A 27,030-nucleotide genomic window follows, 5' to 3' on the forward strand; every position below is an offset into this window, starting at 1 on the left:
CCAAAGATAAAGAGAGATAAACAAATATAGTTAGACAGAACTATGTGCTCTCAGCCAATCTTTAATGACAAAAAAAATATTTCAGTGTATTTTATTTGTATCTCAAAATATTGCAAATGACTTTTACATACTTAGGAAAATAGCTCATAAGAGTTCATCAAATTTTTCTTTTCAATAATTAAATATGAAAGTAGTAAATTTTTTGTAGCACAGGTAACGTCTCATGAACCTCGTTCATTTAGCAAATGTCAGCTACATGTATGACTGGTTATGAGTTACACACTTGCAACAGTACAAAGCTTGCTGTAAATGATATTTCTTTTGTAACCATCAACTTGATACCTTGTCAAACATATGCTGGAAGCACAAGCATCACTGATTATCTTTACATCATATCATATGCCTTGTAGCATTCTTAAGTAGCTAATATTGCAACTTACATGTAACATACAAGCCAACATACTTTTTTTTTAATTTTCTTTGTTTTATTTTTCTATCGTGAACTCTTTCCACAGCTGAAGATAGAAACTCTCTTACAAAGATAGACATAAGAAAAACGTGGTATACACCATAGTGTGCACAGTCAAGTGGTTAGTGACCCTACCAAGAGGTCAAGAGTTTAAATCCCAGCTTTTGTCTCTGACCCGCTGACTGCTTGAAAAAAAACGATGTATCAAAATATTACTGATAAGCAGATACAAACTGTGTGATGACATAAGCCACCAGTACTGTGTTACATCCGACACTCAGACCAAACAGCCACTTCCATGCAAACAAGTTTCCAGGAGGACCTGTAGCAACACAAGAGGGCATCAGTTAACATTTCAGCGAACACCTTTTGACAGAACTGATAGAAATATAGTACAAAACATATTTCAATGGGGTAATCACAATTATTTCAGCATTGGTTAATATGTAAAGTTTAGCCTTTTTAATAAAACATATTTTCAGCAATAGAACCTATTATACAATGTACTTCTCTGAGTCAACATATCTGTAGTTTTCATAACAAGCTCATGTGATGCAGAGTCAAAATCAAAATTCCTGTTCTACCAGCTCTACTGTACATTCACTTATTTTTGTGGGGAATTGATTTCATGGTAGACGGGGAAGCAGACACACGAAATGTTCAAGATTAACCGTAGATTCATCAAATCAAGACACACCAAACTAAGACGTCTCCGATCCACCCACCTGCTGTTTTTTCTTCTGGAGAAACTGGTCGCCACGGGTTCTCCGTCTGGTCGGTGGTCGTGCTGTGTACGCGGCAGGACGATGTCGTGTTCCCGCCATCACTGCTGCCGGCGTCACTGCCTGATACACTCCCACTCCCGTATGCAGAGGACGTCTCGTACTGATCATGAATATCAGCTGGAGCAGAGGAAGAATACTAATGGTTTTACTTAATGACCGGAGTTTTAAGTTTGTAGTTTAAATCATTCTGCAGCATAGTACTAGTAGTATTACATTACATGCAGCATGCTCCCACTCCCGTAGGCAGAGGATGTATCGTACTGAATATCAGCTGGGGTAGAGGAATAATACTGTAAGTTTGTTTACTTCTGCAGTGGTTTTATTTCATGACAGGAGGGAAAAGAAGGTTTTTGCCATGTTTTTAATTCATAGTTTAAACCAGTAGTACAGTAGTATAGTGGTTGAATGAATGAATGAATGAATGTTTTATTATGGTGTCCTGGGTGGTAGTAGGTGTACATTTGAAATGCATACTTGTGGTGTCATGAATTTGGTGTAGAGAGGTCAGAGCAAAACTGCAAAAATAGAACTACCGCAAACATGTCAAGACTTACACCACAGCTTGTAAATGACAGTATGCTAGAAATTATTTCAATGCCTAATCAAATGGACAATTTACATTCAATGTGGTTAAAAAGACAGCAAAACCATATTTGGTGGGTGAAACAACCCAAAATTGAAACAACTAATTAAAAGTCATAAAATTCAGATCGTGTACCCGTTGTGATTTAACCAACCCCTTCCATCAGTATCAGCAATGAATCATCCCTTACCTTCCTGCTCCAGTTGGACTGTTAGTGGTTCCTCCCCCTCAGAGAAAAGCTGCCTGGGTCTCTTCCTGATCTCCCCGTTGTCATGGATACTCAACGACTTCACTCCGATCAGTTCCCGCGACGGGCTCTGTCGGGCGCGGCGTGACGGAGGCTGGAACTTGGCGGGGCTGATGATTGGTCGCTGCGATCGATAGCGGAGCGAGCTCGTCGGCTCGCCAAACAGTGGCGAATTCCTCCCAAACTGCGGACTCCTACCAAACTGCGGCAACGTACGCATATCGAATTGTGGCGACCTTCTAATCGATTCTGGTAGAGTTGAGTCCAGTTGTGGCGAGTTTCTCCCTAGTTGTGGGCTTCCACCGAACTGTGGCAAGGCTGTATGGAACTGTAGCGAAGTTCGTCCTGTTTCTGGCAATGTTGTGTCCAGTCGTGGTGAAGTGTTTGCAAATTGTGGCGAGGTTCTTCTGGAGTCTGTGAACAGGGAGGCGGGTGAGCTGTGGGTCAAACCAAACGATCCTGTGGAGGGGGAGAGAAAGACATTGTCATGGAATAAAATGAGGACTCCAACTTGAGTTGAAAAAACAAATGCAAACAATCAGGAATAAAAAAATGAATACTCGTGTACTAATTTTCAAATTGAGCAGCTTTGGAGCAATACGAGTTAAACTTCAATAAAAGACTTGAGTATGGCTGCCTTTAATTTGTAATACATTTTGTTTTCAGGCATAGAAAAATGGCAAACCAAATCTAACACAATGCCTCTATTGTGCAATTATTGTATAATAATTTATCTCTTGGCACTTGGGTTTTGGCAGAAAACGATGGAGCACGGATGAATGGAAAAACTGTAACATAAAAAAAAGCTAGGAAGACAAAGACTTTCTTCAACTGAATGATAAATGTGATCTTCCGGAAAGACAATTTGAGAGCAGCCAATCTGGGAACCAAGACATTAAATGGGATATGATCATTGTCTTCACATTGTATACATTCAGTTCTATTCCAAAATACAGCGTATTAAAAGCATAAGGATTACATTTAGTTTATCCCATACAAAATCATTCAATGTGTCAAAAAAATCATACCTGTATAACTGTGGGAACTTCTGCAGCTCTGTCGTCCTATAGACAGGGTGTCAAAGTTGTCGGGCACTGGGGCTCTGCTGGGGGTTTGGCGGACACTTTTAAGGGGCGAGCGAGGTCTGGGTGTGGAGTAGGCTGATGTACTGGGGGTGGAGGGAACACTTGGAGGAGACCCGCTCAGATAAGATGCATCACTGCCCCATGGAGACAAGGGTCTGAGAGAAAAGGTTAAGTCTTAAAGTGAATCTGTCAAGAAAGGTATTGTTTATCATTTTACTTTCACAACATAAGACAAAAAGGGAAGAAGGGAAAAAATGCAAAATTTTACTGTCTCAACTCTAAGATGTTAATCTGCTGTTGTTTTTCTTAGTGTGTCTCACGCTTTGTAGCATTTCCTGAAATTATATTTTGTAACTTTCATACCTAGCAAGACTGTTGAAGAAAAGGATAAAGAAAAGAGGAAGAGGAGTAAAATCATTTAGTAAATATTAAGTATATACTGAAGAAAGATAAGTAGATCATCAACAGATTATCATAATCACTTTGAATATACATTAATCTAATCTAGAAATGATATGAAGGCTTGAAACTCCCACAAATACTTTTTTTCAAATACCTTAATGTTTCTGGCTTTTTTGGTTGCTGCACTTTTTTGTTCTTCCCAAAGACACAGAGTAGAGTGGATAGGAGACTGGACATACTGATGGCCACATAGCACCAGCTCTGGACCCTGGGGGGTATCATCCCCACCCCTGGGGGTAGCTTCCCCACTCCCCAAGGGATGTGCATCACTAGGGTCAGCAGCCACAGCAGCACACATAGTGCATCTCTCCTTCTTAACCTGAAAACAAGGATATCATAAGATATGCCAGGGAAATCTTGCAGAATGAATTTCAATGCAATTTTAGATACATTATGTAACATGAAGACGATTGAAATATTTGTATAAACAATTCAGCAGATGCAGATACTGTAATTAAATAGGCCCCTTTTGTATAGTTTTGGTGCCAAAACTGGAAATATTCTCCAGAACAAAATTTTGCCTAATGTATCCATTCAACGTTATAACAATATCTTAAACATATTTTTGTCATTCTACTACATTTTAGACCTGTAGTCAAAAGAAAACATGTAAATTATGTGTTGAATCCGGTGACCAAAACGAAGCTGATTTGTCAACAATTCTCAGGTTTTCAACACGTTTGTGAGGCACAACAAAGTCTCCATTGTACTCACTGGGTATATATTGCTAGCCAATGTGACAAGGTACGTTCAAATTAAGATGTAAGAAATGACTGAAACATTGACATTTTGTTTGTTCTGATCCAACAATAAAGGCCTTTAAGCTACATTACACTATCATAGCTACATGCACTTTTTGTTTTGTAATCTTTGTTGGCGCAGTATGTTTCCTAGTCTGCATAAACTGACTGACAGTAGTAGCAGCAGGCACTACCAGGGTAAACCAACCTGTCTTTTCCTGCAAGTAAAACTGCAGTTAGCTTAACAAACAGGCCCACAAACACCACCGCGTACACAGACTCTGTCTCCACAACATCATGCAGGACGTCTGGTAGCTTCTTCTGGAGGTTTGCTGGCAAAGTTTTACTCCTGAGTAGGTTTAGCAGCACCAACAGCACGGCCACTATGGCTGCTACAAGCCTCAGTATGGTGATGTATGCTGGGGTCTTCACAGTCAGCACTGCCCCCTGTTGGAATGAAAATGTACTGCATGAGGCTATTTTCCTGAATACCGTAAATCTTGAAAGGCAACCTGGTTGGATCTGCATTCATCTTTCGGAAGGGATGTAAAATGGAGGCCCCATGATCGAGGAGGTGCCACGAATACTTTAAAAGGCACTACAACTATTGACAGTTTACTGAAACCAGCGCAGGGGTGCACCCGGCGAGCCACCATCTCAAATTTCAAAACATCAAGGCCAGAACAGACACATACAAATACTCATATTTCCCCAGTGGAATGCCCTGCCTGGCACGGTTGTGACGGCTCCAACAGTTGAGTCTTACCATGCCAGGCTTGAGGCCCCCTACTTTGCCCCTGATGGGGCTATATGGCGGTGCCCCACTGCATGACATGGTTGTGACGGCTCCAACAGTTGAGTCTTACCTAGTACCTTGCCAGGCTTGAGGCCCCCTACTTTGCCCCTGATGGGGCTATATGGGGGTGCCCCATGATGAAGATGACAACAGTCTCATTACTTAGATATGTACCTACTGGCCGTACTTAAGATGGACAGGATTTGAGACCGTGAGACTCACAGCATAGTTGCGGGGGTGGAAGACCCGCAGACGGTCCCCCATGAAGCCGGCCAGGATGGTTTGGTCCTGTCTGCGCAGGTGACAGCCCACGGCCACCTGGCAGGGCCCGCACAGCTGGTACAGGTGCTCCAGGCGCCACCTGTAAGCCTCCACCTCCTCATCATACGTAGCCTGGAAAAAATTAATTAAATTCAAGACAGTTTCACGAAAACTAAATATTTTGCATAAGGGCAGGAAACACACAATTAACCTTCATCAACAACTTGAAAAGGGATGTTGGGCTCAGTAACATCACCACAGCAGAACTTTGCTCACTGATGGTGGGTAGGGTCAAGTGGAGAAGAAGAACTCATTGTTCCCCGTGTTGGCATCGGGAGATGTCCCGGTCCAAGGTTCAAATATTTACATGAAAATAGTGATTTTATCCACTGATATCGTACAGATAGAAAAGCCGTTGTGAGGTTAAAAAAAAGTAAAGGTAGTCCCATAGCCTTTTGAGGCTGTAGGGGCAGTGAGTTGTTATCCACTGTTTCTTGGCCACGGTATTGGAAGGAGGAGCCCATCACCTTTTACCTCCCCAACGGAAAACTGGTACCCGTTTCTACACCTGGATGGAGTGAGGAAAGTCGAGTAAGAGCCTTTTCCAAGGGCACAACATCTAGCCAGTTACACCAGGAATCTAACCTGTGACCTCTCAATCTTGAGTCTGCCACCCTAAACACTCTGCCGTTCGAAGCACTACAACCATTCAGCCATTCAATAAGGGCTGTCTCCAGGACCCGTCCCTCAGTCCTTCCGTCAGGGGATGGAAATTTGTTTGTGGGGACAGAACAAAATTTTACCTTGTCCGTCCCAAAATCTAAACTTCAAGACATGAAATTGATAAAAATGTATCTTAAAGTTTGTAAGCTTAAAATGACAAATTTAACAAGGAAAACTCAACAAATTGGCTCCCAAACAATGAGTAGGACAGAAAAAAATCAAAAGCTGGAGACAGCCCTGCATTCAATGTTTAGAGGATTAAAACAAACAAACCTCGTCTGTACCTGGATGGAGTGAGGAAAGTCGAGTAAGAGCCTTTTCCAAGGGCACAACAACTAGCCGGTAACACCAGGAATCGAACTAGTCACCTCTCGATCTTGTGTCTGCCAGCCTAACCACTCTGCCATTCGAAGCACTACAACCATTCAATGTTCCTATTAAGTTAGAGGATAAAAACAAATAAGCTAACAAGTAAACAAACCTCGTCTGTTGGCACAAACTCTGCCAGCTGCTGCACCTTCAGCAGCTGATTCCTGTTGCAGCTGGGACAGAGGATGTTCCAGGTGCGAGCAGGCGTTACGCCAGGCGTGGGCACGGCCGACACACGGTCATAGTTCAGCTCCTCGAGATGTTGCGCCGGGATGGGCTTGTTGTAGTCTCCATCCTGGAACAAACAGATTCGCAATTACGATTCATACTGAACCTAAGTACTGCATTACCTAGTGCTATAGATACCACCAAGTACTACTGTAGGACCATCCTTATTAGATTCAGTTTTTAACAATGCTCATACTCACAGCTAGATGTGCAAAGGTTAGATGTGGCTGGTATTTCGGTGTAATATAACCACCTGCTGCCGTGCCGCACGCCTGCAAAGCTGGTGTGTTAAAACTAGCTATATAGATACAGTCTACAGGTACAGATAGTTTATTATAGTGTGAATACAGTATATATCATATCACAACGATTTGACTACTGTTGTCAAAGTTCTACTGTTACTATGAGTTTGGCACTAGTCTAGGAGAGCAAGTATGAGATGTTCTCTCCCTGCTTGCCTGGTCCTAACTGCTCTAGATAGACAGTGGTCTATCTTCTTTATTGATCACTGATCGGTTACAGATGTCTGGTGTCTCTGTCATAGGGCCACCAGTGGATAGACTTAGCCGATCTTCCTGTCGTTATAACTAAAACATCTTGCACCCTCTAAATGTGCTCTCAGCACTACAAACTGCAGTATGACTGCAAAATGACGACAAAAGGACAACAGTACAGTGAAAGTCGTGGATCACAGATCTAAAGGAGTGGACCGGTCATTCAGCCAACCAGATGACCAGACTGGCGGAAGACCGCCATCAGTGGAGAGCTTTCATTGAGAGCCATGCTGCCTCGACGGCTGACTAAGCTATGGGAGAGAGTGAGTGAGTGACAGTGAAAGTATGACAACAGTATGACAACAGTATGACAAACCTCCTGAAAGCCGTTGTACTGGTCACAGCGGGGACAGTCCCAGCAGTTCTGGTTACCGTGGGGAACGGTACAGTCTGTCTGACAGAACCAACAGTTCACCTCCACATCAGCAGGGGGGCTTCTACCGGGACATAACAGGCAAGGTCAGCAACTTGTCATTCTTATCTCTTGTTCCTATATTTATCAGTGTTCTCACCAGGATTTTTCACAGCATAGGGGTCAGGTATAGAAGGCCAACTTTGCGTGGCGCAAGTCACTTGTTTGGGAGTCTGGCATCTTCCCGCACAAAATTTTGAAATTCATAACCAAATAAGACACTATTTCCTGCATTTCATTGAGGGATAAATTTTGTGAAGTTAAGTTTTTCCTCTACCACATCCTCCTTCTAAAGCGAAATATGAACATAAGATTTATGAAGGTTCTACCCAGAAAGAAACACTCCTATGCTCATTGACACACAGCATCGGGGTCCAGCTCACAGCATCGGGGTCCAGATCACAGCATCGGGGGCCCCTATGCTCAAAAGGCCTGGCGAGAACACTGTTATATGATAAATACACACGGACAATACTACTTTACTTTTGGGACTGAATCTGCAAGCAGAAACACCTATGTTGTGTATGCTGCTGTGCAAAGGGAAGTAGTTAAAACTGTGCTGAGGAAGGTCACAAGGTGACAGACGGTCACTGAAACACTGGTTGAATGAAACACTTGGTTATGTGCAAAGAGTCTGTTTATTCAATGACTCACATTATGACTGTTGAAACTATTGACAGAAATACAGATGATCCTTATTGTGTTATGCGTATTACAATTAGTAGTTGAACCAATGAAAGAATGGCAATTAGAGGTTTGCCCAATGAGAGTGTATGCATGCCCATCAAATACATGATGTAGTTTCATTCTGATGTTTTTATTTTGCATAGCTACATCCTAATGAAAATGGGCGGGGCTATGAGATCAAACATTGATGATATGAAATTTACAAACCTGAAGACCTTCTTCAAGAGAAGACCAACGATCAGCAAACCCCCAGCTGCTGTTGCCATGGCAACAGTCGTACTGTGACTGTCGCCAAACTCAAAGCTGCCAGTGGTGTTGGACCCCTGCTCCATGATGGCAGAGGCACCTACAGTACATGTACAGTAGAGATATAAAACCTTGGTAAGAGTACTGCATTGTACTCTAGATGACATCACTTTTTCTATAGCTACTAACTGCCTATAAGAGAAGGTGTCTTGTACACATAACATCTACTTGTATACATGTATGCACTTACCAGTAGTAAAAACCAGTTGAACCCACTCCTCTGCTTGGAGTGTCAGTACTAGTACAGTTCTCTCCAAGCAGAGGAGTGGGTTCAACTGTTTTTTTATGTGTTTTGAATTTAAGGCATTTTTGTCTGGCCTTTTATTTTGTCCTGTTTTCTTCATGTTGCAAACCAACACAGTTTTTTGTCGGGCTTTCTATTTTGTCCCATATTGTTTATGTCGACATAAAGAAAATGGGACAAAATAAAAAGCCTGACAAAACCACCTAAAAGCACGTCAAAACCAGCCGGACCCACTCCTCTGCTTGGAGAGCATATACACTGACAATAGGGCATAACCTCCTTCTCTTACCACGCAATGTCAGCATTAATAAATCACATGACTATTGTTTCTGCTACTCTCCAAGCAGAGGTTGGTGAAGACTTTCGACGGGAAACGGAGCATATGATAAAAATGTCACAATCTTCTCCACATACCTCTGCTTGGAGAGTAGTTTCTGCAGCTGGTTTATGGATTTAAATGGCCAGGGTGCACGTGCCTTGTTCAAAGTGATCACTAGTGAAGACTGAGATTTTGAAAAATTCCTATCCCTATCTAAGGCTTCATACTCTAGATATCAAACTGGCCCTGATAAAGAGAGACATACAAACACCGTTACCATACACTTTGTTCACCTAAGAATGTTAAAATGGCAAAATCACATGTTCAGATAGTAGTATTATGCACCTTCAATAAAAATGCTTTCAAAGCAAGATTTGGACAACTTAAATGGAAAACCACATAGTAAAGTGCAACCACAGAGCTTTGGATCATCCACACAAACCCACTGTGTCCGTGAAGTGAACAAGAGACAGACAAGGTGCGGTTTGAACTGAAAGAACATCCTACCTAGACCGTGAAGTGTACCCTGCTCCACTCTTCACGTGGCCCGATGCAAGATTTCTTTGTTTGGGTCAAAAATGGCGGCAGTTTTAACTTGACCTCTGACACCAAAACCGAATCAACTAAGGTCACCAGCTAAGGTGTGACAAATGGTCTTTTGGGTAGGATCTGGTCTATTACTCTTACGTTACGATGTGCTCTCACCACACTAAGACGTGTATATAACTATACTATGTGCTCTCACCACACGAAGCTCTCACCAAATATTACCAAGACTCGGGTTCAGTTTACAGTTTGATGTGATAGTTTATTCAAGGTACTGCTGTCGATAACATACAAGGAATACAATGTAATATGAACGTAATAACATAAGATACGGATACCTGTACAGAAGTGGAGTTGATCGTGGTGATACTAACCTAAGCCGGTGTTAAGACGGGACACTGATGTTCTCTCCGGTCCTTACTCTAAGTCTGACTACATGATTGCTTCTTTCAAGGCGGTGTTCAGCTACTTTTATCACATTTTCTGGAGGCGGGGCTTCGCGAGCGCGGCGGGGCGTGGTCAGGCCGACGTTAGGACGCGCCCGTGTCACGTGCTCCCCAACCCGTGACCTCGGGCCGTCCTACGCTAATATGACGCCTGTTACACCATCCCCCCGGTACGCTTAATGATGCTCCCGCATCATTCAACTTAACCTTAGAAAACTAAGCTAACTATTTAATAAAAGTTATTAAAAACTTAACTAGCGAACTACAGAACGATGGCGACTGGATGATACATCCTACAAGAAGTCGGGTAACATCAAATAACAGCATAACAAAACATAGCATATCATAAAACAAAATATCCTGACCATGGCATACGTCATTACTAACTTGCAACATGACATAAGCGAGATAAAGACCCAAATCACTTATACACATGATTGACCACAATAATCAAGAAACAATACACAGCATAATCAATTTCATAATAACAATCAATCAAAACACAGCATAATCAAGTTCATAATAATCATCAATCAAAACACAACACAATCAAAGTCGACCAAATTCCAAGTGAACACTGCAGGTTCCAAGCATAACATGTAATACATAATTTCAAGTGAACACTGCAAGTTCCAAGCATAACATTACATAATTCCAAGTGAACACTGCAGGTTCCAAGTACAACATTACATAATTCCAAGTGAACTGTTGACTGCATGTTCCAAGCATAACATTTCCAAATTTCCAAGAACACAATACACAGCATAATCAAGTCCATAATGATAATCAACCAAAACACAACAAAGTCAATTCAACAATAGTCATCAATCAAAATACAGTACAATCAAATGTCGACAAAATTTCAAATACACAGATTCCAAGAACAGGACAGACCATGTCAAACCCGGTCGAACCGGTATAGAGCGTTTTTGCTCGGGAGTCCGCTGTGTTTTGTAGCGGGTCCTACATTGCAGGACGAGGAGGGGACTAGAAAGTGCCAACACGTTCGGAAGGGAAAACGGGCCCCAACGGAGAAGAGAACGAGGCGGTCCCACTACCTTAAACTCCTTTTTATTTGACCCTAATAAAACTACGAGTCCGGCCTTCGTGGAATCACTTTTCAGGAGACCACCGAATGACAACTGGAAGGCGGAAACTGCCAGAACTTACTAAACAATAATCAAACCGAAGACATGCTAAACAATGACAAAATCGAAGAACATTAACTATAACCAAGTCGAAGAAGAGGATGTTAGCCAAACCGTGGGTACAAAGGTACGGAAGTGCCATCGTACGAATGTGATAGGAGGAAGGGCACCCCAAAGCAGAGACTGGCAGCGGAGCTGCGGTACACGCCAAGGTAGGGAAATTCAACCGTGCTTGTGGAGCGATAACGCCCTGCTGTGGGGCTTACTAACGCAACATTAGTGGCCCTGACGGAGAGAGTGCTGGTCTCCCGCAACTCATCCGCGAGGAACTCACCGGCAAAGCACTTCCCGTTTGACGTTGTACTCTAGAGGCGGGGGCGCCCTAACCGACCTACCACGTGTACGAAAGACCTCAAGAACGGACGAAAAACGTTTCCTCTCCTTTAGACTTGTGCAATCTTGGTAGGTTTCTTTAGGCCAGCAAAGGCCCGAACTAAGGTTGTCATAAGGTGGGTTATAGGACTCCAACTGTTTGGCGGGGAGTCGTCAGTTAAGGGTTGCAACGGAGGGGCAGGCGGACCTAGATTGCACGGTTCCCCCCCGGGACACGACCTATCCGAGGGATGGCACTGACTATTCAACCCCACACCCAGGTTATTTGTGACACGGCATACATTGGGGTGGACATGGTCTGTATCACTGTCACTACTAGAATCATTGTCGATAAAAGAGATGTAATTGTTCATATGTTGTGGTGGTCGACGACGTCGGCTGGGTCGCTGAGGCAACGGTGACTTCGGGACGGTTGACGTCGTCGGCGCAGGTGTGCAAGAAGACGGTGGAGCAAGTATCGGGTCAGGAACAGGTGCCGAGTCAGGAACAGGTGTCGGATCTGGTACAGGAGCCGGATCAGGAACAGGACCAGGTGTCGGGTCAGGTGGTGCCGCTGACGTCGGGTGGGGATCAGGCGGCTGGATGGTTTCCGTCTGCGCCGAGATAGGTGGCAGGTCGTGGCCAGGAGCAGACGGCGGTGAGTGTGGATGGCGCCGCCGCCCCACAGATACCCGGTGCTGCTCGGGCAAGGTCTGGGTCGGGGGTTGATCTGGAACAAAAGAGGAAGGGGGCCCCGCGGAATTGCTTCCTTGGGGGGTTACGGGTCTGGAGTCCGCGTCATCATCATCGTTGGCAGCCAACTGGGCGTGGCTCTTCTGCCTGGGAAGGGAATTTCTATTGTTACCTTGACTATTTCTAAGAGGACACTGTGACTTCCAATGGCCTAGTCGGTGACATACAAAACACGGACTTGTTCTCGGTGTCGGCCTTCTCCGAGTAGAGGGTTTCTTGCTGTGGACAAAACGTTGGCACAATAGTACAAATCGCTCTAGGAGTGTGCGCTGCAAGGCTGTCGCTACTCGACAAAACGCTTCCACCCAATCACTATATAGTCTCTCCTCTGCTCCTGGAAAGCGGCAATTTGGGACAAACCAAGTGGGTGCCCCGGCCACAGGTGCATTTCTTGTCATGCCCTGATCCGCGTAGGCCTGGCACCCCAAACCAAAACCAAATTGTTCCGAACCGAAACCAAAATGTCCCATGCCGCGGAGCTTAACTTATACAAGAGAGGAGAAGACGTGGGTGGACCGTTTGACAGCAGTTACACTTTGAGACGCCACACAAACCCTAGAACAGATTCCCATGAGCAAGTTACAACTTTGCGACTGTTACCGACACTAATATCATAGAGCAGCCAAGAAACACAACTAGCACCGGAGAAAAGGGCCACATCCAAACAAACCAACAACAAAACAAGAACACGTGAGATTAAGACTATTTATACACTGGGCAAGACTGACCGAGATAATTACCAGGAGTCAACGAGTTACTCGAACACCACAGAGCTTCGGACTCGCGGAAACTTTTTGTCCGCCAAAACCACAAGATACAACATTAACTGGCAGTAACAACAATGACTGGTCACGAAGAAACAATAAGGAAACATATGTAACAGCTACTCATGATCGATTTCGCACCTTCTAACAGGAGAATCACAGTTCAACACGATAACAAGTTATAACCGGGGAAATTATACGCTAGACATTACGGAAACCTCCGAATTTAACAACAACATCCAGGTTTGAGTGAGCAGGACGCTGCGTCAGAAACAAACAGAAAAACAAACATAATTTTCTAGACGTAACATTGTCAAGAATGTTTAGAACCGCATTTCATCCAATAAGACCAGAAGAGAAAGAAATCGCAAAACAACTCAACCTATATTTGAGACATGAGACAATTCTGCCACAAATCAAATAACCCACAGAGCAATCAATAACACAGCAAGAACGTTTTGATTTAGCCATCAACACATCCAGACAGGTCAAACAAATGCAAACAAAAGTACCAAGAACGAACATGTGCATAGTTAGAACTTGAATAAAACGACGGAAAAGTTGGTCATGAAAGGTTCGGGAGATTGTGATGCGTGACAATGCGGAACCATCAAAGGGTATGTGCGAAATAGAACGCAGCAAAAGTCGGCTCGAACACAGTGCGGCGAAATTTAAATGTGACAATTACCTCCCCGGAGGTATCGGCAACAACAAAGAAAACGGGGCTTCGCGGCATAGGAAAAATAGCACCTCTGAGTTGCCAGGAAAGTGTGAATAAAATGGAAATTTGGCGGTGACGATCAACAGAGGGGTTGGCATGTAGGCGCCAAGAACGGACAAAAGATGTGCCGGCGAGACAAGATGTTGCGAACTAGAGAAAAATTTACATTCATGAAATTCAATGGAGCCGCAGAGCGAGCCAAAGAGTAAGTGCTAATCAGTGAATTTGGCTGGGGGTCGGAATTTATGAAAGCCGCTACCTAAATTCCACGCTAGCAAGCACAAAAAATCAAACAACACAAAATCGGCAAAACAGAGTTGTTTGCGGCAATAAGTCTGCAGCGTACAGGTTCACCCCGGATGGCGGGTTTACCGGGACAAACAAAAGATACACGATATATTTTGATACAAATTGGCACAGCGAAACGTGACGAAGCTCAAGTTTATGCTTTTGTCGGATGAAATCAACCGGGGCATGTAGCGGAGAATTTTAAACGGGACGGATCGGTAGAAACTGTCGGAATTTGCTCCGCGCGAGGGATTGGTGCAACAACACACCCACACGGGGGACAAGAATCACATGTACAAGTCGAAAAGCAATGTCGGAAAACTCGAAAACACAAGTTAACAGTAACAAATCAACAAGCGGAATCGGCAGCAGTAACTGAATATCACAGAGCAATACTGTACCTCGGTGTTTGGGAACCATGTGACAAATGGTCTTTTGGGTAGGATCTGGTCTATTACTCTTACGTTACGATGTGCTCTCACCACACTAAGACGTGTATATAACTATACTATGTGCTCTCACCACACGAAGCTCTCACCAAATATTACCAAGACTCGGGTTCAGTTTACAGTTTGATGTGATAGTTTATTCAAGGTACTGCTGTCGATAACATACAAGGAATACAATGTAATATGAACGTAATAACATAAGATACGGATACCTGTACAGAAGTGGAGTTGATCGTGGTGATACTAACCTAAGCCGGTGTTAAGACGGGACACTGATGTTCTCTCCGGTCCTTACTCTAAGTCTGACTACATGATTGCTTCTTTCAAGGCGGTGTTCAGCTACTTTTATCACATTTTCTGGAGGCGGGGCTTCGCGAGCGCGGCGGGGCGTGGTCAGGCCGACGTTAGGACGCGCCCGTGTCACGTGCTCCCCAACCCGTGACCTCGGGCCGTCCTACGCTAATATGACGCCTGTTACAAAGGCACTGTTTTCCCATTTATAACCAGTCTACTGTCATTCCAAGTAAAAAGGACATCTTCCGGTGTCTTCTTCGTATTTATATGTTGGAATTGCGGCAAAAAAATGATATTTTGAAGGGTTCAGGGAAAGGTCAGCTGAGGTGAGATGACGCAAGGCGTGCCGGGATGCCAAGATGGCTGCGCCCATGTCCGGGTTGCCGAGTTGTCCAACCTGCTGGACCGGGAAGCCGGACTAGCTGGCAGATCCACGACAAGACCTGGGCGGTACAACAGTCGGTAAGTCTACTGCGTTTCTCTGACGTAGTTTCCGCCATTTGTACGTTCTACGAAAACGCCGACGTGGCCGCCGCTACCATATGTTTACAGTCGGGACACCTGTTTCAGATTAACTCAGGATCCGTCCAGTAAGTTAAAACTTTTCCGTAATTTTTGACACCCGCCTTTTTTGATATCGATTATAAGGCAGCGACTTCTGTTCTTAGAAACTGCCTGTTGTTGTCAGCCGTTTCTCTGTCTATTTTAGTTGTGCACACATTTGTCAATAAAAAGAATTTCGAATCAGATTTATGACCATATGTTATATGTGTATATATACAATCGACGTTCATTGAGAGTTTATGTAGCACTTTCACCACATAAAACTTCCGGTAATTGAAGGACGATGTGACGTCAACACTTCGATTTTATCGTGTTGCGTCATCACTGGGGTGTAACTGTTTACGTGGAAGATTCCTGGCCTATTTAACATATGGGGTCCATATGGAAGATTCTCCAATACAGTAGTCTGATTTAGAAAGCTGTAAAATTCTTTCCTTACCAATCTTTCTTCTCCAGCTTTTATGTTTGGAATGTTTGACAACAACCTATTTTCACATGTAAATGCCTTGACAAAATTCTATTAGCAGTTATGATATAACTTTATAAGGCAGTCCACACTCAAGCGTGGAGCTGGTCTCAAATAAGAATTGTAAAGTATTTGGGTAGAATTATTAGAAATGGAAACATTTTGTGTGATTTTCATTATTTTCTTAATGTTTACTGTTGAGCTATAGGGAGGCATGCATGGTTTGTTGTTGCTGTCCTTGCTTAATAATAGATATGGTGTCTTGAAATGGCAAGGATATTATTGCTGCAACCAAAATGTACTAATTAAGTTGAAAGATTCATTAAGATGTTTAGAAAAAAAAGACAAAACAGGCAGTCAGTCATCGCAACATTGACATCATTACCACCCTACGTCTGGCTACCTTTACAATATAGCATGATAACAAGAAATTTGCAGTCATCAATTGACCATGTTGTTTTTCTGCTCTAGATTTCTACCACCGATCTTACTGAAGAGGAAAATTTGACAGTACTACCGCTACTGAACTGTGAGTAAACTCAAACATCCAGCAAGAAATCCTACAAATTGAAACAAAAAAAAGTATTTTGCTTCCTAAAATCAAATTCAGAACCACACATCCTCCACAAAGCCACATTGAGCCATTCCTTGAGCACTAGTGGTGACCAATACTGATTTTGAAAGTGAAGCATGGAAGAAGTGCGTATTGAAGACGAGCTGGACGTACGAAGGGGCTCGTTCGAACCTGATGACCACGGACGAAAGAGAACTCCTTCAGGCGACATCAGACATTCCAGGGGTCGGAGCTACTCTGAGAGTGAGCGATATCCTTCGGCGGAAAGGAAATTACCCCACCAGTCAAGTTTCGGAGAAGACACCTCCAGTGGTGGTGCAGCAGACGATTCGTTTGATGCTGTGCCGCGAAGTTATAGCCACTCGGAGATGTTTCAGGCACCACACGATCCCAAACACTTAACCATTAACGAGCAGGAGCTGATCAAAATCACACAGATGCAAGTAGAGTCCAAAGATGCCACGCCGGAAAACAAAGGACTCCTTGAAAAGGGTGCAATCATCTTCCTCATTCTTTGGTACTTCTTCAGCTTTTGTACGTTAATCTTAAACAAGTACATTCTCTCGGAGATGGACTTGAACGCGCAATTCCTGGGCGCGTGGCAGATTCTCTGTACGACGGTGTTCGGATTTATCCAGCTGAGACTGCCGTTTGGACAGACTGGGATTGGGCGGATGCCGGGACGAAAATCTGTTCCTCCAAACTTCCTCTTCAACATGACCATAGGTGGAGCGCTAAGGTAAGGTTACAGTTCTTAAAACACTAGCTTTAATCTTTGGTTCTTTTAGTAAGGAATAAACTATACATACATGTAGTAGCAGTATCCAGTATTAGATTATACTGCTGCCGGGTTCCCTGACGCAGGGATAGGCAGCAGTTGGCCAGTCTTCACACAGCGCCTCCAAGCGGCTCTGTCCAGCGGGTCCACGTTGGTGAGGCCGCACTCAACGATCATAAAGAAAAAAGAAGGAAAACTGTGTTTGACAAATGTATGCGGGAGAGAGTGAAAGATCAAATTAAAATGCGGGTTCTCTAAAAGAGTCTAATTGGTAGGGTTGCAAAGCAGTGTATGGGTAAGGGGGTGAAGCCTGCCATCTCTGAGTCTACCTTGTTCCTACAGATTTGGGACCACAATTCTTGCTCTCTTGGCGCTGAAAAACGTCGCTGCTTCGTTCGTGGAAACAATCAAGAGCACGGCGCCGATGTTCACCGTCCTCATCACGTGGATGATGCTCCGCGAGAAGACGGGATTCTGGGTCTCGCTGTCGCTCATTCCCATCATGGGGGGTCTGGCGCTGTGCTCGTCCAGCGAGCTGAGCTTCAACATGATCGGGTTTGTGGCAGCGATTTCTACGAACATTGTTGAATGGTGAGTATGGTCACTCTGGTATTTGTGCGGTGAGTAGTACTTGTGCTACACAAGACTTATATATAGCTGTAATCTATATGTGATTTAGTAATAAACTTGTTTGTGGAACTAGAAGACCAATTGTTGAACTCCTGGCCATTTCTATGTCACCTGACTTAATACAAAGTACTTCTTAAAAATACATGTAGGAGACAAAAAATTCTTAGAATATTGAAGATATTACATAAGAAGTAGTATTGAAAAATTTGGGATCTATCTGGTCCCCGAGTGTTCATATGAGCCTAGGTTTAAAGCTTTCATCAAATTTGTGTCTGTCTTTGTCAAAAAAAATCATTGTACGAATTTGGTGTTTGGAAATTGCACAAAAACTTCCACTGCTTGTGTATGGGTAACCTTCTTCTTGCCGTCTCACTCCTTCATAGATACAAATGTAGTGCCAATGGGCAGCCTAAGCTGGAAGAAGGTTAAACATAGATTGCATTTAATAGAATTAAGACTAACATGGAAAATCATTCACAAGATTTTTATAACAGTCTATTTTTGTTTCTTTTGTTTTTCAGCTTTCAAAATGTTTTCTCCAAGAAGCTGCTAAGCAATGACAAACATAAATATTCGTGAGTATTTCAAACTTGTTACATATACAACTCACAGACATAACCATCTATATTAGCTACCATGTAGTACTGGATAATATACATAATATTTATAGTATACTGGGTCAACAATAATTAATCAATACTTTTAACCATCACCACAAGGTTTTATAAGCAGATATTAATCAGTTAATAACAGGGTCAAAAATGAATATTTTATTTTTCATAGTTACACATTCAAAAATGACAAACTGAAACTTTGGTCTAGGACCATTCAACAATGTATCCCACTATTCTGCTATTATATATGTACTTAATGATTCTAATAATGCTTCCTTTGGTTGGCACAGCAGGTTATTGGAAAATTGTGCAATAGGAGCCTTGTTTCCCAATATAACGATAATTATAGATTAGTGCTGCCTACTGGACCTTAACTGGACTTGTTAAAACATTAACCTGAACCTGAATCTGTACTTGAACCTGAACATGGGTTTAGTTATACAGCACTAATAATGATGTTACATGATCTAACCAGTAACCATACCCTTGTTTCTCCCCAGACCATTGGAGCTGCAGTTCTACATGAGCAGTGCTGCCCTCATCCTGCTGGTGCCTGCCTGGTTCTTTGTTGTATGTAAACAACTCTTCTAATTCTATCGTTACACCTACACATGTAGATTTAACAGGTCTACTCTATAGACATTTGTTGTACATAAACAGCAGTTGTTTCCCTAAACATGTAAAGATGATATGGTATATGATAGGAGTTGGGTAATACTGACCAGTTCCTAATGTAAAATCAATGTTGGAAAGTTGACAGATTTGGAAAAGATGATCAGCATTTTTGTGGCAGCCTCACAGTTGAACTGTCTTTTAGAAGGGACGAAAAGTGGGGGTCCCATGTTGGCAGAGGTGTCTCGAGCACGTTAAAGGGAAGGGCTGGCAACCCCTCCCTATATAAGAATATATACTGCTGTTTGCAAAAACGAAAAATGAAGAATGCATATCAAGAAAATACACAATATATGGTTATGGGTAGGGGTGGATATCGGTTCGACTGGACCGGTTTGGACCGGAAAAACATGCGGTAACCGGTTCAAAAAAACCGAATGTCGTGAACCGGTTTTTTGGACCCGGAAGTCAAAACAAAGTAACATGTAATGCAACAAATATTTTTTTCCGAGTCTGAGAGTGCCGCCGCCCGCCCGGCAGCGCTCGTGAGTGCGACTGTGTGAGTCGCACATGGGACCAGTTTTTTTTAGAATGCGACTAGATTTAAAATCACGGTCGCACGGTGCGACAATCAAAAATTACGATCTGCGCCAGGATAATGGCTGCAGAACTTAGCGGTAAGCTGAAAATATTTAGGTATTCCAACGCTACCGTAGGTGAATTTTCTATCATGTTCCCACACCCGCGGTACAAAAACTATCCGTTCCTAGTGGCAAAGTTACCCATAGAAATAAAGGATATAAGTTTCTCTCTTTTGTGATGTATTTGTTTGATTTGTAAAATGTTTCAAACGCCAGAAATATGCCGATGAAAGTAAAGCGCTAGCCGTGCGCTCTCAGGACCGCCGCCATGATGATTGTAGACCGCAGCAGAATGCAAGGCCTGTTTCCTGCGGTCATTTTTCACCTGTTCAAGTGATAATTTTTACGATCAAAAATCGATGAATCAATTCAAGTGGAGTTTTATCCACAAAAAATATTAAATTTTCCCTTTGTCACCGATATCATTTCAAAACTCATGATCTGCCCGTCATTATGGTGCTACTCATTCTGCTGCGGTCTAGAATCTACAGCCTTGAATTACAAAGCTTTCTCCATGCCGTCGGCCTGTCATTGGATGGCGGCGCCGCGGTCCTGACGCGCGAAGTTTGAACTGTGCGTTTCAAAGGGACCGAACAAACAGATAATTTTTGATCCTATTGAGCAAGAATTTCAAGGATATTAAAGTATTTTGGATTATTTGTAGACAGAGGGTGGGGGTGAAAAAAATGCCTGTAAAAATGTTGAACTTGATGGCAGCAGAAAAGTTTCAAATTATGGAATGTGACTTTATTTGTTTTGGTCATGAAACCAATAGATACATTTTAGAGTTATCTATTTATTTATCATTCAAGGTTATGTGAATCATTACTTGCCTTGTTCCAAGTAAAAAATGCCATTGTGTATTTTTCAACTTGTTGAACTTGAGGCACCGTGGCCCCCGGATTGGGGCCAGCCGGGGAACCTATGCCCAATTTTTCTAAAAATCCCTCATACTAGTATCATTTAGTATGCAGGAAGGTATTGAATAACTTGAATTGCCAATTGTTCTGCAGCATCAATGTAGGCTTTTATCTTTTATGATCTATTCAAATATTTTATTCCCGGTTGTTAATAGGAGTATTATTTGGTATGGCCAAGACTTTTGCTTGTTCTTCCAACTTTTTGTAGTGGTGCTCCTAGATTTTTGCTGGTGCTCCTAACTTTTTTGAGTTAGGAGCACAGTGCTCCTAGGTCTAAAACTTAGTCTGGAGTGATTTTTTGTTTAGTTGACTTTTTGAGATCTCTGAGCAAAGACGTTTGTTGAAAATGAAAGTGTCTTGTATCTTCTATCTGCCTGTTAGTGCTCTGTGTCTCCTCTCTGTATTGACAAAGAAGGCATCAAAAATAAGGTTAACATTGAAATTGGGTTGATAAAATGTAAGATTATTAAGAGTAAGATATCATCTTGACAGGATCAGGTTTAGGTTCAGGTCCGGACCTGAACCTAAACCTCTGGACCTGAACCTGAACTCGAACCTGATCGAGCCGAACCGGTATCCACCCCTAGTTATGGGTATTTTTTAAAAACATTTTGTGTCTTTTGTTGTCTTTTTTATCATATTTTTCGGTCTCACAAGCTGCCCGGCTGGGCCCCTGGATTGGAAATGGGACCGTAGCATTAGTCTGGTAGAGACTGGAAGTTTTGTGTGTCCTTCCTTCAGGATCTTCCTATGAAGCAGCCCCTCCCTGTTGAAATATACCCTGCCACTAAAACAGCAAGAAATTTGCTAACCTATGTGCCACTGGGCACTGCAATGTGAACAGTAAGAACAAAGGAAGGAGACTGAAGTTTTGTGTGTCCTTCCTTCAGGATCTTCCTCTGAAGCAGCCCCTCCCTGTTGAAATATACCCTGCCACTAAAACAGCAAGAAACTTGCTAACCTATGTGCCACTGGGCACTGCAATGTGAACAGTAAGAACAAAGGAAGGAATCTGAAGTTTTGTGTGTCCTTCCTTCAGGACCTTCCTCTGAAGCAGCTGTACATCGGCAGGGGCAGGAGGAGACACCTGGACCGACACATCCTCATGGCTCTGCTCTTCGACGGAATCTCCTTCCACCTGCAGAGTGTCACGGCCTACGCACTGATGCAGAGGATATCACCTGTCACACACAGGTAAGGAGCACCTGTTTACATCAGTCACACAGGTGTAATACACCTGTCACAGACACAAACCTGCACATACACACAAACACCTGTCACACACTGGTAAAGGAACACCTGTTGATACACCTGTCACACCCACACACCTGTAAATAAACATACATATACGCACACACACACATACACACATACACACACACACACACACACACATACACACACACACATACATACAGTACCTGTCACACACAGGTAAGGGAACACCTGATTACATCTGTACGCACCAGTATTGGCAGTAGCCCACTGCCATTATGGCCTCAAAAAGGCTATAAAACTACCTTTACCTACCTTGCAAGTCATATAAAAGAAAAGCTAGGCTTTGTGGGTTCTGAGCTGTGATTCACATTTGACATGCAAGGTTTTTCTCCCCAGTGTGGCGAACACAGCGAAGCGGGCGCTGCTGATCTGGCTGAGCGTGCTGGTGTTCGGGAACACGATAACAGTGCTGAGTGGGCTGGGCAGCATGGTGGTACTAGCGGGCGTGGTTCTCTACCAGCGAGCCTGCAACGCCGAGAAGCGGAGAAGAGCGGAGGAGACGCAGGCCGCAAAGAACCAATCAGAGTCGTGATTGTTCTGAGACTTACGCATTCAATTCTTTTAAGCCCCCCTCTCACTGGACCCGCGACGCGCTGCCGACCTCGCTGCATCCTAGATATGAATTTGAGTTACATGTAGCCTTGACTTTACAAAGGGAATACCATGCAAAACGTACAAGTATGACTAAAAAGACAACAAATCACACAAAGTGTAAAAAGATTCTTTTTTTATCAATGAAATTCGTTTAGCGCAGTGTCAAATTGCTCGGTCGCAGGGAGGTCGCCAATGTGTCGCGGGTCCAGTGAGAAGGGGGCTTTATGCTATACGCTGTTGGTATTAGCCTGGGTTCCATACTATTACTACCAGGGCACCACTGTAAGAGGAGGAAACCCAGGCTTCAGAGAACCCATCAGAGACATGATTTCTAAGACTTAAGCATTCAATTCTTTTATGCTATACTCGGTAGGTATTAGCCTGAGTTCTATATGAGTACTCACTGCCCTGAAAGAGGAAGGAACCCTGGCTGCAAAGAACCAATCAGAGACGTGATTGTGCTACGACTTCAACATTCAATTCTTTATGATATTTGGCTGTTACCCTGGAATCCATCCTATTCTAGCTCTGATTAGCTCCAACAATTATTGCTTCCATGCAGAATAGACTGGCCTCTGTCTATAAACATTATTTGGAGAATCCATTATTCCTCAGAGGCATTGATCAAAATGCTTCTTCGAACTTCCTTAATTTGTCGTTATGATGACTGTTTGACTCATAGCCAATCAGAACTCTCTCCTATATTTGAGGCAAATATTCAAACGCTATTATCGGGTGCCAGACTATGCTGCATGGAAGCAGTGAAAGGAGCAAACAAAGATAGAATAGGATGAAAATTTTTTAAAGGTGGTTGGAAGTTGGTATTGTCCCCTGTCCCAGTTGTCAAATTATTATGCAGAATTTCAGTCCATGTTAAACATGTAATGCAATACATATAGATGGGGAGAAAAAGTAAGTTTAGAAGAATTTCGGAGGTGATTATATAAGATTATAATGATGTTTCTGTGACGTTCTGTCTATTGGAGCTGAGGCCTACATTTACCATGTGGTATTAGAATGGGTTATTATGTGTTCATATTGTTTAACAAAGTACAAGGTTGTTTGGTGAAATTCTAAATGTTGTTCCTAGTAGAATATTATGGGGAAAGTAAAAAGCAAAAACACAGCATGCATGTCTGCAATTTCGCATAGTATTTTTTGAAATTACAAAGGTAATATATTATGGTTGGTAGAGTATAGCTATAGTCACATTATATTATGTACATTATATCATGTACATTATAAGTTTAAGAAGAAAGTTACGTATGTACATTCAAGCTTTCCAATAAGTTGATAACAGGCCTATAACTTTGACAACTGACCTATTTTGAAGCTGCAATCTAAAAATGTGATTGGGCAGAGCTAGATTTTTTTTTATTTCGGCAAGGCAACGAAGTTGATTGTACTATTGTTTTAGCGAAATTCAAAAAATTGGTGTCAAATTGATGGAAAGAGAACAGTTTCCGTCATATAGTCAGAATTGTTTCATTACGAAGGAGGCAGTGAATAATTGTGGTAAACTACAAGTTACGAACTATATCAAGCTACAACATTCCATACCAATTCTTATTTCCAATACAACTTCCACCTCATAATGCATGTACATGGAATCATGGTTTCCCCTAATTTTGAGAGTTTAGTAAGGACATTTCAAGAATGTGTACAGTAATATTTGGTATTAGTACTTACATATATCCAAATTGTTATTTTTGTAAGTTATCGTGTACTAACCGACAATCACAAATTTACTAATATTTGAGTAACACTATGGTCATGTAATTATAATTTTACTTTACTATAGTGCTGGACACTAATTCAGAAGGGGCAATTAAAATTTTCACAATCAAATAATTTTCTCATGTCTACGTGACATGATTGTAATATGTGTATCTATATTTTTTTTGTTTTATACATTGTATGTTAATATAGTTATAAAAAAGGCATATCAATATATGTCATTGCTATTGAATAATAGCAGTTTGTGAACCATTCAGTTTGATATGTATCATTATTATTATTGCATTATGTGCAAGGTGGAAAAGGTTATGGATTAGTTATTTATAATGACAGATATTCTAACTGTTAACTTTCTTTATTTTTGGTGAGCTACTAGTATTTATCTAAATTAAATTTCAGAATGTCTTATGTGTTCCTCTAAGGTGACTGTTAGTGGCGCTGCGTTTCTTCTTAACTTATAAGTAATGGTCTAACCGACCAGACTATTCATCTGTTCTATTCTATCTAAAAATAATGCTTTTTCTTTGTAACAGGTGTACTAAAATTGGTACTTGATGTTATATTATAGATACATATCTAAAAATCTGTTTGTAGATATTGATAACTTTCAGTTGGTGTTAATGTATATTTTTCAATAGTGGCAATGTTAAAACAAAGGAAAGAGATACTGTGAAAGAAAATTTGTGTGTGGAAAGCCGTAGCTAATTGTAATTGTATGCAATAATGTGAAACCAATTGCTCATTTTATCTGTGCCTTAAAATGTACAAATTTTACTCTTAAAATCGTCTTTATGACTTTGGTGATATTGTTTCGCTTGTTCAAAGGTTGGTGTGTTTAGTGAAAGGTTAGTCACTCCATGGATTTGGCAAAAAAATTACTGTCACCCCTCCTTGAGTTTTAAAGTGTAATGTAACAGCTCAAATGTTGAGGTGCAGTATTGACACACATAGAAAGGGGGCGCTGTTAGTTTCTTCTGTAGATGAGCTTGGTGAATTTTGTTATGTGGAAATAAGTTTGTCATTATTTGTATCAGAAAAGTGTTTATCACAATAATCATGTTTTTCCAAAGGGTAAATACATTGTTTCTTTGCGTCACATGGTTTTCTGTTCCTTTTGTCTTGGGGTATGGATGGGGTGGCGGGTTGCAGGTGGTGGTGTGTGTGTGTGTATGGGGGGTGGAACCAACATCAACTGTATGGTTTCCTGCACTAATTCTTTAATTATGTTTTATGCAAAATTGGTTTCTATTTAAAATGCTTTGTATAGATTCTTAGGTACTCCTCTACCAGATTGTTTCATTTGTCCCTCTTATAGTTTAAAGGACAAAGAACCAGCTATTTTTGGTGGAAAGATTATGTCGATACTTATTTCAGAAAAATTGTTGAGAATCTGGGTCATATGAATTCTGGATTGTTTCATCTGTCACTCTTATAGGTTAAAAGACAAAGAAGCAGCTATTTTTGGTACAAAAAATATGTCAGTACTTATTTCAGCTAAATTGTCGAACATCTGGGTAATATGAATGACCTTTGTTCCCATTCTCAGACTGAAATTCGTTGTACTGTAAATCTTGCAATGTTCGTGGTGGTTTTATTTTTGGTGTGACCGTTCTGCCACGAAATCACAACACCATGAATATGCGTTCCTACTGTGTTACTCACAAAAAATAATTCCTATTCTTGATTCAGCTCAATTGTTAAGTATTTGGATCATACCTATCAAATTTCAGGGTCAAAAAACTAAGTGGTCAATTAAATGTCTGGGTCATTAAAATGTCAAGGTTTTATGATTTTAAAACCAGAAGTGCTAAATGATGAACTGTTTGAGGCATTAAGGATCACATTTCTCACGGGTTGTAGAATTTGGTAGTCTTAAAAGAAGACTTCACAGCTGTCTTTGCTTGGTTTTTGGTCCAGCATAACTGCCAGAATGTTGAAATGCCAATAGGTGACCTCGTTTTCGACAGACTTCTTTTCGTTTTGAAGAAGAGAAAAAGAATGGATTGGCAAAATGTACAGATTTATTTCAAGTATTTTCTGGATGGTTAGTGTCGTTAGCAAATCACCCGCACTGTTCGGCCAGTTTCTACTACTAGTATTTCTACCTATCAAAAAGAAAGTCTTATGAAAACTAAGGTCATTGACCTGCCTGTCTATCTTTTTGTTGTCCAACAACAGAAGGACACCGGGAGTGAGACATTTTTAAAAAGTCCCAAAAGCTCTGAGCTCACTGAAGCTCGTCGGCGGCGTCGCTGCGTCCTGAATTGCATTTGCGTTGCCCTTGACTTTATAATGGGAATATCATGCAAAACGTACGAATATGACTAAAAGGAAAATAAAGCACACAAAGCGTCCAAAAATTTGTTTTCTTTTTGTGGATGAAATTCATTGAGCGATTTGTCAAACGCACGGCCGCAGCGAGGTCGCCAACATGCCGCAACTTCAGTGGCTTTACTGACCGCACGTTACCCTGCGCTCCAGACTGTTTATCGGGCCTTTTAGCCGGTTCCCTTTAGCCGGTTCCTTCTAGCCCGTTTCTTCGGCAGCACAGAGCTCCCAGCCCGCCAATAC

At 42.1% G+C, this 27,030-nt stretch overlaps 2 protein-coding genes across 4 annotated transcripts; one reads left to right on the top strand and one right to left on the bottom strand.

Moving 5' to 3' along the window:
- Positions 1–45: 45 nt before the first annotated feature.
- On the bottom strand, positions 46–9,888 carry LOC136442798 (transmembrane protein 201-like). The gene is made up of 11 exons (XM_066439721.1): positions 9,778–9,888; positions 8,609–8,747; positions 7,619–7,739; positions 6,633–6,815; positions 5,390–5,560; positions 4,580–4,818; positions 3,726–3,950; positions 3,113–3,324; positions 2,028–2,543; positions 1,195–1,371; positions 46–791 (listed from the first exon to the last, which is right to left on the bottom strand). Exons 2-11 carry the CDS (start codon positions 8,731–8,733, stop codon positions 682–684), a joined length of 2,079 nt encoding a protein of 692 aa, XP_066295818.1. The 5' UTR covers positions 8,734–8,747; positions 9,778–9,888; the 3' UTR covers positions 46–681.
- A 5,488-nt stretch (positions 9,889–15,376) lies between these two features.
- LOC136443088 (solute carrier family 35 member E2A-like) lies at positions 15,377–24,715 on the top strand. 3 transcript variants are annotated; one of them, XM_066440156.1, is made up of 7 exons: positions 15,378–15,641; positions 16,553–17,394; positions 17,776–18,024; positions 18,585–18,638; positions 19,178–19,247; positions 21,890–22,044; positions 22,465–24,715. In XM_066440156.1, the coding sequence occupies exons 2-7, from the start codon at positions 16,772–16,774 to the stop codon at positions 22,658–22,660; spliced, it is 1,347 nt and encodes a 448-aa protein (XP_066296253.1). In that variant the 5' UTR covers positions 15,378–15,641; positions 16,553–16,771; the 3' UTR covers positions 22,661–24,715. The 3 variants fall into 3 exon arrangements, with proteins under 3 accessions (XP_066296254.1, XP_066296253.1, XP_066296251.1); XM_066440154.1 differs by having other exon boundaries at positions 15,378–15,513; XM_066440157.1 differs by lacking the exons at positions 21,890–22,044; positions 22,465–24,715 and adding an exon at positions 21,741–21,876 and having other exon boundaries at positions 15,377–15,513.
- The last annotated feature ends 2,315 nt before the right edge of the window (positions 24,716–27,030 follow it).

Source organism: Branchiostoma lanceolatum, chromosome 10, assembly GCF_035083965.1.
Source record: "Branchiostoma lanceolatum isolate klBraLanc5 chromosome 10, klBraLanc5.hap2, whole genome shotgun sequence".
NCBI lineage: Eukaryota > Metazoa > Chordata > Leptocardii > Amphioxiformes > Branchiostomatidae > Branchiostoma > Branchiostoma lanceolatum.

Coding starts and splice junctions, on each gene's coding strand:
- LOC136442798 (XM_066439721.1), bottom strand. CDS start 8,733: ATGGAGCAGGGGTCCAACACCACTGGCAGCTTTGAGTTTGGCGACAGT. Junction 6,816..7,618: donor AGTACAACGGCTTTCAGGAG/GTTTGTCATACT, acceptor TGTTTGTTCCAG/GATGGAGACTACAACAAGCC. Junction 2,544..3,112: donor AAGTTCCCACAGTTATACAG/GTATGATTTTTT, acceptor CCCCCTCCACAG/GATCGTTTGGTTTGACCCAC.
- LOC136443088 (XM_066440156.1), top strand. CDS start 16,772: ATGGAAGAAGTGCGTATTGAAGACGAGCTGGACGTACGAAGGGGCTCG. Junction 18,025..18,584: donor TCTACGAACATTGTTGAATG/GTGAGTATGGTC, acceptor TTTGTTTTTCAG/CTTTCAAAATGTTTTCTCCA. Junction 19,248..21,889: donor TGCCTGCCTGGTTCTTTGTT/GTATGTAAACAA, acceptor TCCTTCCTTCAG/GACCTTCCTCTGAAGCAGCT.